Source organism: Gorilla gorilla, chromosome 5, assembly GCF_029281585.2.
Source record: "Gorilla gorilla gorilla isolate KB3781 chromosome 5, NHGRI_mGorGor1-v2.1_pri, whole genome shotgun sequence".
Taxonomy (NCBI): Eukaryota; Metazoa; Chordata; class Mammalia; order Primates; family Hominidae; genus Gorilla; species Gorilla gorilla.
The window spans coordinates 113927286-113940441 of record NC_073229.2 but is presented as its reverse complement, the minus strand read 5'-3'; the positions used below and the strand labels follow the sequence as shown (position 1 = coordinate 113940441).

At 41.6% G+C, this 13156-nt stretch overlaps 1 protein-coding gene across 6 annotated transcripts in view; it reads left to right on the top strand.

Annotated features, from left to right (window-relative positions):
- MDN1 (midasin AAA ATPase 1) overlaps positions 1–13156 on the top strand; it is a 189084-nt gene that overhangs the window by 50440 nt on the left and 125488 nt on the right. For 4 of the 6 annotated variants that reach the window (XM_055391822.2, XM_019029484.4, XM_063707771.1 and 1 more), the window contains 5 exons: positions 240–321; positions 3831–3926; positions 5792–5904; positions 7805–7953; positions 8907–8967. In XM_055391822.2, coding sequence (XP_055247797.1) covers positions 240–321; positions 3831–3926; positions 5792–5904; positions 7805–7953; positions 8907–8967 — 501 coding nt within the window. Of the gene's footprint in view, positions 1–239; positions 322–3830; positions 3927–4720; positions 5555–5791; positions 5905–7804; positions 7954–8906; positions 8968–13156 lie in introns of those variants that run through there. The other 2 variants (XM_055391823.2, XM_055391827.2) reach the window with 2 other exon arrangements.

Below are 13156 nucleotides of genomic sequence, written 5' to 3'. Positions count from 1 at the left end.
TGAAGATTGGGAACTCTTTTTGTTTTGTTTTTAAATTTTACACACAAATACAAAGAGGGGAAGGACTGGGAACCCTTACTTACTGGTTTCCCAAATGCCTTTTATCTAAGCATTGTCAGAAGAAAGAAGAGAGTTATCAGGTATTCCCAGACTTAAGTGGGTCAATAAATTCTGATGCCTTTGATGTCTTTGGCCTGTGGTCTTTTCTTTGTTTTTTCTTTTCTTTCTTTTTTTTAAAGGGATCTGCTGAATTGGTGTAATAGGATTGCCCATAGCTTTGACAGTTCGTCTTTATCAGCATCATTAAATATTTTTCAAGAGGTAAGATATAGTTTTCCAGTCTTTTTTGTCTTGGTTCTGTAAGGCTGTTGACTTCCGTTGTTACTTTCTGTCTTTTGATTGCCATCAGACTTTTTTCTTTTTTCCAAGTATGGTTTGTTATTTTTTTTTTTTTTTTTTTTTTTTTGAGATGAAGTCTCTCGCTCTTGTCCCCAAGGCTGGAGTGCAGTGGCGTGATCTCAGCTCACTGCAGCCTCCACCTTCTGGGTTCAAGCGATTCTCTTGCCTCAGCCTCCCAAGTAGCTGGGGTTACAGGCACCTGCCACCACCTCTGGCTAATTTTTGTATTTTTAGTAGAGACGGGGTTTCACCATGTTGGCCAGGCTGGTCTCGATCTCCTGACCTCAAGTGATCCACCCGCGTCGGCCTCCCAGAGTGCTGGGATTACAGGCGTGAGCCACTACCACACCCGGCCTGGTTTGTTATTCTTAGCTAGTTAAAACTCAACTAACGTGGCATTAAAGCTAATTGAATGTAATACATGTTTTGTGGTTTTTGAAACAAATTATTATTAATTTCAGAAGAAGTATAGTTTGATATAGAGTAAAACAGGTAGTGAAATTAAAGGTAAAATGAAAGAAACTCCCGGGTAATAATAAAGCAATGTTTGTTCCTACATATAATTTCTTAGTCTGTTTGATAAATTTGTAACTATCCGATCCCTCTACTTTTCTCAGTAGGGCTGGTTGATGTTGGTTGACTGAACCTCTTTGTAAGACACCATAAATCCAGGATGGGTTTCTAATGAGGGTGGTGGACTCTTCTGACTAATTCATCTGGGGTCCATTGTTATTATCTATGATGGGAGCATGTATGTGCACAGGACTTAACCATTCTAGTGGATATTATTACAGAAGACCAAATCATAGCAGTAAAGGTGGAATAAGAACAAAAGGAGTTGGATGTTCTTCTAGAAGTAACTCTTTTAAACTATACTATGGTAACCAGAGGAATTGTTCTCTTCTACTCTAAAATATATTTCTACTGAATTTGAGACCAGCCATTTCAGATGAGTAGGGTATATTCTTTTGAGAACTGGCAAATTGTTTTTGTCCAGCTCTTTTCCCCCCTTATTCCATGCAGACCAAATACCTTTATGAAATATCAGATATTAGGTATTATAATTTATATTAGGTATTATAAATAATCTGGAGATTTAAATAAAGAGGGTGTGCATAGATTATATGCAGATTCTACACCTGTAAAATTTTTTTTTCTTTGGCTTATTTTTGTACATACACAGGCCCTATGCCTTTTTATTTATTTATTTATTTATTTATTTATTTATTTATTTATTTTTGAGACAGAGTCTCGCTCTATTACCCAGGCTGGAGTGCAGTGGCGTGATCTCGGCTCACTGCAAGCTCCACCTCCCAGGTTCCCACCATTCTCCTGCCTCAGCCTCCTGAGTAACTGGGACTACAGGCGCCCACCACCACACCCAGCTAATTTTTTTTGCATTTTTAGTAGAGATGGGGTTTCACCCTGTTAGCCAGGATGATCTCGATCTCCTGACCTCGTGATCCACCCACCTCAGCCTCCCAAAGTGCTGGTATTACAGGCGTGAGCCACTGCACCCAGTCACCGTATGCCATTTTATGTAACGGACTTGAGCATCTTCAGATTTTGGTTTCCGTGAGAGGTCCTGGAATCAATCCCCCGGGAATACGTAGGGATAACTGTATTATAATAGTAAATCCTATATTTTTAATATTAATGTTTGTAACTTTAGATTTCTGGGTATAAGTTTTCCTGCTTATTACTGAATTTTAGGGGTGCCATTATTTGGGTCTTTTTGCATCTTGTAAACTGACTTTACTTAGAATTATGGCTTTAAAATATATTTTAATTTTAAAAGGACTAGATTCTTCTTGTTAAAAAACAATAGAAAAGATGATGGAAGAAACTTAACTACTAACTCTACCACTGAGACAAAAGCAATTTGCAGTATTGGGGGCCTGTTTTCTCTCTCTTTTTTTTTTTTATTAGTTGAGACGATACTGTATATTAAGTGTTGTATTCTGAGTATTTCAACTGTCAGGACAAAAATATAAAATACTTTTAAAAAGGATGAAAAAATAGATCAGATTGTAACGGCCCAACAGGTTCACCTTGCCCAGTGCCTAGACAGAGACAATTTATCATGACGGGATTTGCAATAGAGTAATTCACACAGAGCCTGCTGTATGGGAGACCAGTTTTATTATTACTCAAAGCAGTCTTCAAGAGAGCTTAATGAATACTAGGCTAGCCATATGGGAAATGGAATTGTTACTCAAATCAATCTCTCTGATAACTCAGAAGCTAGGGTTTTTATGGATAATTTGGTGGGCAGGGTACTAGGGAATGGGTGCTGCTGATTGGTTGGGGATGAACTCATAGGGATGTGGAAAATGGTCTTGTATACTGAGTCTACTTCTGGGTGGGGTGACTGAGTCAGGTGGGGTTAGTTAGTTGCCAGAATGCAAAAATCTGAAAATCACCTCAAAAGGCCAATTTTAGTTTCTAGGATAGTGGTGTTATCTATAGGAGCAGCTGGGGAAGTCACAAGTCTTGTGACCTCTGGCCACATGACTCCTGAGCACTAAGGGATTATAGAAACTACACCTACATTTTAGCAGAATTCAGCCCCCTCCCATAATCCTAATCTTGTGGTCTTTCATTAGGTTTCGGTCCCTGAGCAAAGAGGGGGTTAGTTTTAGGGAGGGACTATTATCATCCTTGCTTCCAAGTTAAACTATAAACTAAATTCCTACTATGGTTAGCTTGGCCTATGCCTAGGAATGAGTGAAGATGGCCAGCCTATGAGGCTTAGAAGTAAGATGGAGTCAGCCATGTTAGATTGCTGTGTCATAATCTTTGCAAAGGTGGTTTCAGTCCCACACTCATGGTGTCCTTTACATTGTTTTATCTCTCATATTTTCTGTAAATAGAAAATACAAAAAATGCTTGATGAATTCAAGTTTAACATTTTTGGGGTACAATCCATTTTTGGTGGTATTTTATATTTCATCACATCAGAAGACATAACTGGTTGGCTCACTGGTAGTTGCTAAGATTGAGTACTAGGTTAAGATAATGACCATGAGGTATTGCACACCTAGTGTTTCCCTTGCAGTTAGAAAGCAGTCTTTTGATATTACCTCAGCACTATATGAGTCAGTTCTCCTTGAACCATGTACCCAATGGTCAACACTAATTGCTCTTCTTTGCCTGAAGCTAGGATTTGCAAAGTGGGGTGTTTTGTTGTTTGTTTTTTTTATTTGGCAAGTATTTCAATAGTCAGTTATTTATATTTGTTGGTGTCCTGTCTTTCCATTATGGTCAGGTCCTTAGTCCTGGGTTGGTACCTTATTTGCACTCCCTTCATTTTTAGAGAAATGTTCCTGCTGGATTTTGTGTTTCTCCCTCTTGTGGCCAGGAAAATGATGTTCTCTGATTAATATATTATTTTAAAAATCAGTCAGCATTTACCTTGGTTATTTTAATAGGCTCTAGACTGTTTCACAGCAATGCTTTCTGAGCATACAAGCAAACTGAAAATGGCAGAAGTTATTGGAAGCAAATTGAACATTTCTAGAAAAAAGGTATGTGTGCTGTTTTTTTTACTTCCCTGTTGAAAGGAGGCTAGGATTTTTTGCTTGCTTGCTTGCTGGTCTCTCTAGTCCTTAGTTGGAACAGCTTTTGCAGTGGTGCCTCTTTTGTAAAAGTTGGTGCTTTTATTGCGGCCTCGTGGGCATACAACTCCCAAATGGCGCGAGTGCAATGGCGCCATCTCGGCTCACCGCAACCTCCGCCTCCTAGGTTCAAGTGATTCTCCTGCCTCAGCCTCCTGAGTAGCTGGGATTACAGGCATGTGCCACCACACCCAGCTAATTTCTTATTTTTAGTAGAGAAGGGGTTTCTCCATGTTGGTCAGGCTGGTCTCAAACTCGTGACCTCAGGTGATCCACCAGCCTCTGCCTCCGAAAGTGCTGGGATAACAAGCATGAGCCACTGTGCACAGCCATGTTCCACATTGTTAAAAGGAGCTTCCTCATGTCCTGTGTCTTCTTCAGTGTTTTAGTGAGCATTTATTTTATTTTGTAGGTATTAGACTCAGGACTGTATGTTTTAGTAATACCTTTGTCTATAACTTAATGCAGAGTTTTTCCATCTTTTTTATTATTTTCCCTTATTAGAAAAATTGGCAAGAGACTGAGTGTGGTGGCTCACACCTGTAATCCCAGGACTTTGGGAGGGGGAGGTGGGTGGATCACCTGAGGTCAGGAGTTTAAGACCAGCCTGGCCAACACTATGAAACCCTGTCTCTACTAAAAAAATACAATAAATTAGCTTGGTGTGGTGGCACATGCCTGTAATCCCAGCTACTCGGGAGGCTGAAGCAGAATCACTTGAACCCAGGAGGCAGAGGTTGCAGTGAGCCAAGGTTGTGCCACTGCACTCCAACGTGGGCGACAGATCCAGACTCTTTCTCTGATAAAAACCAACCAAATAAACAAACAAAAAAAGTTGCAAAGAGTAGTACCAGTGAATACCTGTATACTCACTACTTTGTTTCATTGCTGACATTGTTAATATTTTGCCATTCTTGTTTTATGTCAAAATACGTATTTTGGGAGGAGGGATCCCTTCAGCAGTGGCACTGGTGTCTGGAAAAATGTCTGGGCTCATCTTGAAGCAGATATCTGACATTCTCATGTGAATAATGACTCTAAAAGATCTTATGGCAGGAATTATAGTAGTAGAGATTTTTATAAGGCTTCTGAAATAGTTGGGATGGTTTTGGCTGGAGGTCATAGAACGCCCTACTGAAAGGGACTTAAATGATACATATGTTAATCATGAGAAGGAAGAATGAAACCACCATGAATATTCATTCCACCAATATTCATCTTCTCTTGTTGTAGAAGGGCTCACTTTTCCCAGAGCAGTTTGCTTCTTTCACTTCTGCCCCAAACCTGAACAAAATCTGTGTTCTTTGGAGAAGAGAAGAATGGCTGTTGGGTAGACATCCAGGAGCATCTGTCATAGCTCTTTTTGCTTTGGCTGTAGTCAGATGTACCATGATTTCCTAACATTATGTTAGAAATTTAAAGCAGAGGAGAGCATAGCTAGAGAAGATTTCTCTGATTTTTTTTTTCTTACCTTTTAGGTGAGGACTTACTGTTCACTTTCTCTATTGGATATATCAGTGTGTTCACTCCATATATAGGTAGGGCTTATTTGAAAAGTACCATTTTAGGGAAACATAAATGTTGTGAAAAACATAGTATTAGAAGTTTGGAAAATGAAAAAAGAAATTTGTTTATGGAAAGCCAACTCAACTATCTGGGAAATAGAGAATGATTCTTTGTAGAGTGCTAATTTGAGGGCCAAAATAAGCCTCTGGATGAGGAAATACTCCAAAAGCATGTGGATTTTTACTCAGGTAAAATCTTACCTCCTACAGGCTGAATTCTTTTGTCAACTTTATAAACCAGAAATTGTGATCAATGAGCTAGATTTGCAAGTGGGTCGAGTGCGGCTTCTACGGAAACAAAGTGAGGCTGTTCACATACAGAGGTAAGTAGGGCTCTAAACTAAGCTGCCAACTGTGGGGTTTCCAGAAACTTGACAGAAGGTCTAGCTCAGCCTCTTGTCTTTGTGCAAAACACATGTCTGAACTGTGATATCTGTAGTATGCTATATGGGAAGGAGCAGTGTTTTCCCAAAGTATGTTCTGTGAAATTAGATATTAATAGGTGAAAGAGGTGATGAAAGTCATTAGAGATTTGGCACTACCAAAGATGAATTACTGATTTTATTCACTGCAGTATATTTAGTGAAGTATGCCTCAGTTGGAAGTCAGGCTTATGTCTAACATTAGTCTGTAAATTCCTGGAAGGCTGGGGTTATATAAGATTCTGAGATCGAGGTAACATTAAATACTTATTACATGTCTGACTTTGTACTAAGTGCTTTACATATTTTCTCATGTAGTGGTTGTAATAATCCTGTGAATTAATATATTAGTATCCTAGGGCTGCCATAACAAATTACCATAAACTTGGTGGTTTTAAACAATGACATTATTCTTTCACAGTCCTGGAGGCTGGAAGTGTAAAATCAAGGTTTCGACAGGGCCATCCTCCTCCCTCTGAAGGCTCTAGGGGAGAATGCTTTCTTGCCTCTTCCTGATTTCTTTCTTTCTTTTCTTTTCTTTTTTTTTTTTCTTTTTAAGACAGAGTCTCACTCCGTTGCCTAGGCTGGAGTACAGTGGTGTGATCTTGGTCCACAGCAACCCCCGGCTGCCTGGTTCAAGCGATTCTCCTGCCTCAGCCTCCCGAATAGCTGGGATTACAGGCATGCGCCACCACGCCCAGCTAATTTTTGTATTTTTAGTAGAGACGGGGTTTCACCATCTTGGCCAGGTTGGTCTTGAACTCCTGACCTCAGGTGATCCACCTGCCTTGACCTCCCAAAGTGCTGGGATTACAGACCTGAGCCACGGTGCCTGGCCTCTTCCTGGTTTCTTTGGCTCCCAGCAGTCCTTGGTGTTCGTTGGCTTGTAGTTGTATCACTCTAAGTTCTGTCTCTGTTGTCATGTGGCCCTTCTTCCTTGTGTGTGTATTTCTTTTCTTCTCTTCTTTTTTTTTTTGAGATGGAGTCTTGCTCTGTCCCCCAGGCTGGAGTGCAGTGGTGCGATCTCAGCTCACTGCAACCTCCGCCTCCAGGGTTCAAGTGATTCTCCTGCCTCAGCCTTCCGAGTAGCTGGAACTGCAGGTGTCCACCACCACGCCTGGGTAATTTTTGTATTTTTAGTAGAGATGGGGTTTCACCATATTGGCCAGGCTGGTCTTGAGCTCCTGACCTTGTGATCTGCCAGCTTCGGCCTCCCAAAATGCTGGGGTTACAGGCTTGCGCCACCATGCTCTGCCTTGTGTGTGTATTTCTATGTCACCAAATCTTCCTCTTATAAGGACACCAGTCATTGGATTTAAGATCCACCCTAATGCAATATGACCTTATCTTAATTTGATTAAATTTCTTCAGAGACCCTATTTTGAAATAAGGTCACATTCATAGGATCTGGGTGGACATGAGTTTGGGGAAAGATTATTAACCTATTACAACTAGGTACTGTTGTTACCCACATCTTACAGGTGAGGAAACTGAGGCTAAGACACATTAAGTAATTTGTCCAAGATGAGCTAACTAGTACAGATAGTCTTGTCTTATTGATCTTTTTAATCTCCAGAGCCTAGCATCGTATCAGATATCAGATGTGTGAGTATTCAGTGTTTGCAGAGCAACTAAATTCTGTAATTTTTATATGTTGTAAGATTATCTGGTATAGCTTGAAGACAGTTACTGTGAGCTGTTTTCTCATCCTTGTTATTGAATCTGGAATATATGGTTTCCCAGAGCAAAACTAGGAGAAGCTTGCAGCGTGGTTTTTAAACTCTTTTTTTCTCCTTCCCAGGGAGAAGTTCACTTTCGCTGCTACACGGCCGTCCTCTGTTCTCATCGAGCAGCTTGCAGTGTGTGTCAGCAAAGGGGAGCCTGTGTTGCTGGTGGGAGAGACTGGGACTGGCAAAACCTCTACCGTCCAATACTTGGCTCACATTACAGGTAATCCCTAGAGGAAATAAATCTGCCCCCAGACATTTCACACTGACTACTTTTTTTCCTTTTTTAAAAATACTAAATCCAAAGACCACAGAGTTTAAAGAGTGCCAGCACCCCACATGTAATCTCTGCCTGGAAATAACTACTGTTAATAGATTATTATTAAATTATTTCATTTCCAATCTATGCTTCTGCAAATACATATACGTATAGATTTTGTTTTATTTCAAAACAGATATGGGATTATGTTCTACATATTGCATTATACCTCATTTCTTCTTTTTATTTTTATTCTTTTTGAGACAGGGTCGCACTGTTGCTCAGGTTGGAATGCAGTGGCGAGCCCACAGCTCACAGCTCACTGCAGCCTTGACCTCCCAGGCTCAAGTGATCTTCCTACCTCAGATCTGAGGTAGGAAGATAGCTGAGACTACAGGTGTGTGCCACCACGCCTGGCTAATTTTTAAAGTTTTTTGTAAAGGCGAGGTCTAGCTATGTTGCCTAGGTTGGTCTCCAACTTCTGGGATCTCATGATTCAGAGCAAAGGCACATTTGAAAATTTACCTTATTGCTGGGCGCAGTGGCTCATGCCTGTAATCCTAGCACTTTGGGAGCCTGAGGTAGGAGGATTGCTTGAGCCCGGGAGTTCAAGACCAGCCTGGCAACATCATGAGACCCTGTCTCTACAAAAAAATACAAAAATTAGCCAAGTCTGGTTGTATACGCCTGTAGTCCCAGGTGCTCGAGAGGCTGAGACAGAAGGATCACTTGAGCCCAGGAAGTTGAGGCTGCAGTGAGCCATGATTGGGCCACTGCACTCCACCCTGGTTGACAGAACAAGACTCTGTCTCAAAAAATAAAGCCCTATGCCATATTCCCACAGCCTTAAGGAGCACACTGGATATTATCGGTCTTTAAATTTTTGGAGTAACACTTTTGCACTTTCTTTATAAAAGGCCACCATTTGAGGGTTGTCAATATGAATCAGCAAAGTGATACTGCAGACTTGCTTGGAGGGTAAGTGTGGCTTAAAATTTTTTTCTTGTTTTTGTGTTTATTGCTTGAGGTAAGAAATACTGTTTTCTTAGTGTTACAACCACAGGTTCTAGGGTGCTCGATGCAATAGAAAAAGAGTTTTCTCAGATAAGGCTTTATTGGAGCTTTTGGCAGGGTACCAGGGACACAAAAGAGAGAATTCTGTGGCTGGCCCCACTAAGACAGGAAAGTAATTTTAAGGGGCTAAAGTGGGAAGGAAGTGATATTTAAGCATGTAGAGGCGGGGAACTTCTGGCACTTGAACAGTTTGATAACGTGCTTCTTCATGTGTCCCATGTCTCAGCATGGGTATGATTTTTAGTATAGCAATGAAGCTAAGGCAAAGGATCAGTCATTCTTCTGGTCTTGTGTTTGTGCAGGAAAAAGGGTAAACTCCCTTGAGTAAGATTTAAGGTGTGAGTTGCTTATTTTAGTTTCCTCAGGGTCCCACCATCAGTGTGTACGGTGCTTTGAGTAAGATTTATGGTGGGACATTGCTCATCTTAGTCTCTCTAAGGCACCTTGAGCAAGATTGCACCTTACCCCCCAACCACAGCAAGGTATTTATTTGAATTTATTGAGGAGCTCATGGGTGTGTAGATGTTTCTCTTCATTTTAATGAACACTTGAGGCCCTTGTTCTCAAAGGTCATATGATGGAAGAAGGAGAAAAAGCAGGCAAGTATATAATCAATTAATGTTTGTGTATACAGTACAGTTGATCTAAAGTGTAAGTTCTGGGCCAGGCGTGGCGGCTCACACCTGTAATCCCAGCACTTTGGGAGGCCTAGATGGGTGAATCACTTGAGGTCAGGAGTTCGAGACCAGCCTGGCCAACATGATGAAATCCCATCTCTACCAATAAATACGAAAATTAGTTGGGCATGGTGGTGTGCTGTAGTCCCAGCTACTAGGGAGGCTGAGGTGGGAGAATTGCTTGAATCTGGGAGGCAGAGGCTGGAGTTAGCCAAGATTGCGCCACTGCACTCCAGGCTTTCTACCTTGGTTTTATTTTACTTATGTTTAGTTGGTTGTTTGAGGAACTTGTCAATCTGTTCTTATTAATATATATGATTTTTCATTTAAGCAGACATGTCTATACTGCTGTATATATTTATCTTTATTCTTTTTTTTTTTTTTTTTTTGAGACAGAGTCTTGCTCTGTCACCAGGCTGGAGTGCAGTGGCGCGATCTCTGCTCACTGCAACCTCCGGCTCCCACATTCAGGTGATTCTTCTGCCTCAGTCTCCTGAGTAGCTGCGACTACAGGCACACACCACCACACCCAGCTAATTTTTGTATTTTTAGTAGAGACAGGGTTTTACCATGTTTGCCAGGATGGTCTCCATCTCTTGACCTTGTGATCCACCTACCTCGGCCTCCCAAATTGCTGGGATTACAGGTGTGAGCCACTGCACCCGGCCTCTTAATTCTTTTTTTGTTTTTTTGGGAGGCAGGATCTCGTTCTGTCACCAAGGCAGGAGTGCAGTGGTGTGATCATGGCTTAGCACAGCCTTGAACTCCTGGGTTTAAGCAATCCTCCTGCCTCAGCTTACCCAGTAGCTGGGACTACAGGCATAAGCCACCATGCCTGGTCTATTTCTCTCTATTCTGTATCTATATGTCTTTAGTAATTTCATACCATTAAGTAGTCCTAACATAAATGGCATTGATCTTGTACTAACTGAACATGGACTGGGTCCTTCTCTTCTACTGTGAATTTGTAGTGTTATGTTAGCCATTGCAAGTTGTTTTAAATATAGTGAGTAAACAGGAGTACATTTGTGATGCAAATTGATGACACGAAAAGGTTGGACTCAAAGTATGATTAACTAGAATTTGGTTTTTGTGCCAACTTGGTGAATAGAATATATCTGTTTTTCCTTGTTAGTAGGTCAGCATCACTTATTAAAAGAAAACACTACTTACATTTCCATTTGAAAAGATCACTTGAGCCTGAGAGGTTGAGGCTGCCGTGAGCTGTGGTTATGCCACTGTACTTTAGCTGGGATGACAAAGCAAGACCCTGGACAGGATCTCGCTCTGTTGCCTACGCTGGTCTTGAACTCCTGGCCTCAAGTAGTCCTGCTTCAGCCTCCTGAAGTGTTGAGATTACAGACATGAGCCACCGAGCCTTTTCTCAGTTTTTGTGGGGTTGGAAATGTGCCTTGTTTTCTGTACTCTTATATTACTACCAAGAGATTTAAATAAAATCTTTTAACATATATTATGTTATAGGTGAATAGGTGACTCCCTTGTTTAAGAATCATTGTAGAAGATGAGAATACCAAAAAGTTTTTAAAAACGCAGGGGAATGGAGAACAAAATTCAGCTGTGGGCAAGGAGATGGGATAGGGAAAAGATAAATATTCCTATCCTCAGGCCATGTTGCTGGTTTCATCTGTTTTATAAGTTATGTTAAATATATTTTGCATGTGTCCAGTGTGTTAAATAATAACCTGGTTTGCAAATTTGGATCTTTTTTTTTTTTTTCCTTTAAGATAGGGTCTCACTTTGTCATCCAGGCTGGAGTGCAGCGGCATAAACGTGACTTATTGCAGCCTTGACTTTCTGGGCTCAAGTGATCCTTCCATCTCAGCCTCCTGAGCAGCTGGGACTGCAAGCACAAGCCACTACATGCAGCTGATTTATTTTTAGTAGAGATGAGGTCTCACTATGTTGCCCAGACTGGTCTGGAACTTCTGAACTCAAGGAATCTTCCCGCCTGGGCCTCCCAAAGTGCTGGGATTATAGGCACTGTAGCTGGTCTTGGATTTTATTTATTTATTTAATTTTAACTCTTTTTTTGGGGGGGACAGGGTCTCACTCTGTTGCCCAGCCTGGAGTACCATGGTGCCCTCATAGTTTGCTGCAGCCTGTACCTCCTAGGCTCATGTGATCCTCTTGCCTCAGCCTCCCGAGTAACTGGGACTACAGACATGCACCACCACGCTTAGCTAATTATTTTCTGTTTTTGTAGAGATGAGGTCACACTCTGTTGCCCAGTGTATTCATTTGTTCTCACGCTGCTGATAAAGACATACCCGAGACTGGATAATTTACAAAGAAAAGAGGTTTAATTGACTCACAGTTCCGCATGGCTGGGGAGACCTCACAATCATAGCGCAAGACAAGGAGGAGTAAAGTCGTGTCTTACATGGATGGTGGCAGTCGAGAGCTTGTGTAGGGAACTCCCCTTTATAAAACCATCTAATCTCATGAGACTTATTCACTATCATGAGAATAGCATGGGAAAGACCCACCCCCATGATTCAATTACCTCCCACCTGTCCCTTGCACAACACGTGGGAATTGGAGCTACAATTCAAGATGAGATTTGGTTGGGGACACAGCCAAACCATATCACCCAGGATGAATCTTGAGCTCCTGAGATCAAGTAGTCCTCCCCACTCAACCTCCCAAAGTGCTGGGATTACAGGCATGAGCCACTGTACTTGGCCTTTTTAGATTAATTTAAAAAACTTTTAAAAATTATTTTTGTTTTTTTTTTGAGACAGGGTCTCTGTCACCCAGGCTGGAGTGCAGTGGCACCATCAGGGCTTATTGCAGCCTTGACCTTCCCGGCTCAAGCTATACTCCCACCTAGGCCCTCCTGAGTAGTTGGGACTACAGGCATGTGCCACTATACCCAGCTAATTTTTTTGGAACTTTATAGAGATGAGGTCTCACTATATTGCCCAGGCTGGTCCCCTGAGCTAAAATGATCCTCCCACCTTGACCTCCCAAAGTGCTGGGATTACAGGTGTGAGCCACCATGCCCAGCCTAGGTTTTTGAGAGAGTTTTGCTCTTGTTGTCCAGGCTGGAGTGCAATGGCATGATCTTGGCTCACTACAACGCCTGCCTCCTTGGTTCAAGCGATTCTCCTGCCTCAGCCTCCCAAGTAGCTGGGATTACAGGCATGTACCACCATGTCGGATAATTTTGTATTTTTAATTGAGATAGGGTTTCACCATGCTGGTCAGGCTGGTCTCGAACTCCTGACCTCAGGTGATCCACCTGCCTCAGCCTCCCAAAGTCCTGGAATTACAGGTGTGAGCCACTGTGCCCCGCCCTAGATTGATTTTTGAAGCAATTATTGTTATGGGTAAAGATACTTTATAAAAATAAGGGCCTTAGAAACCATCAAATTATTTACATTATAGCAAATTGT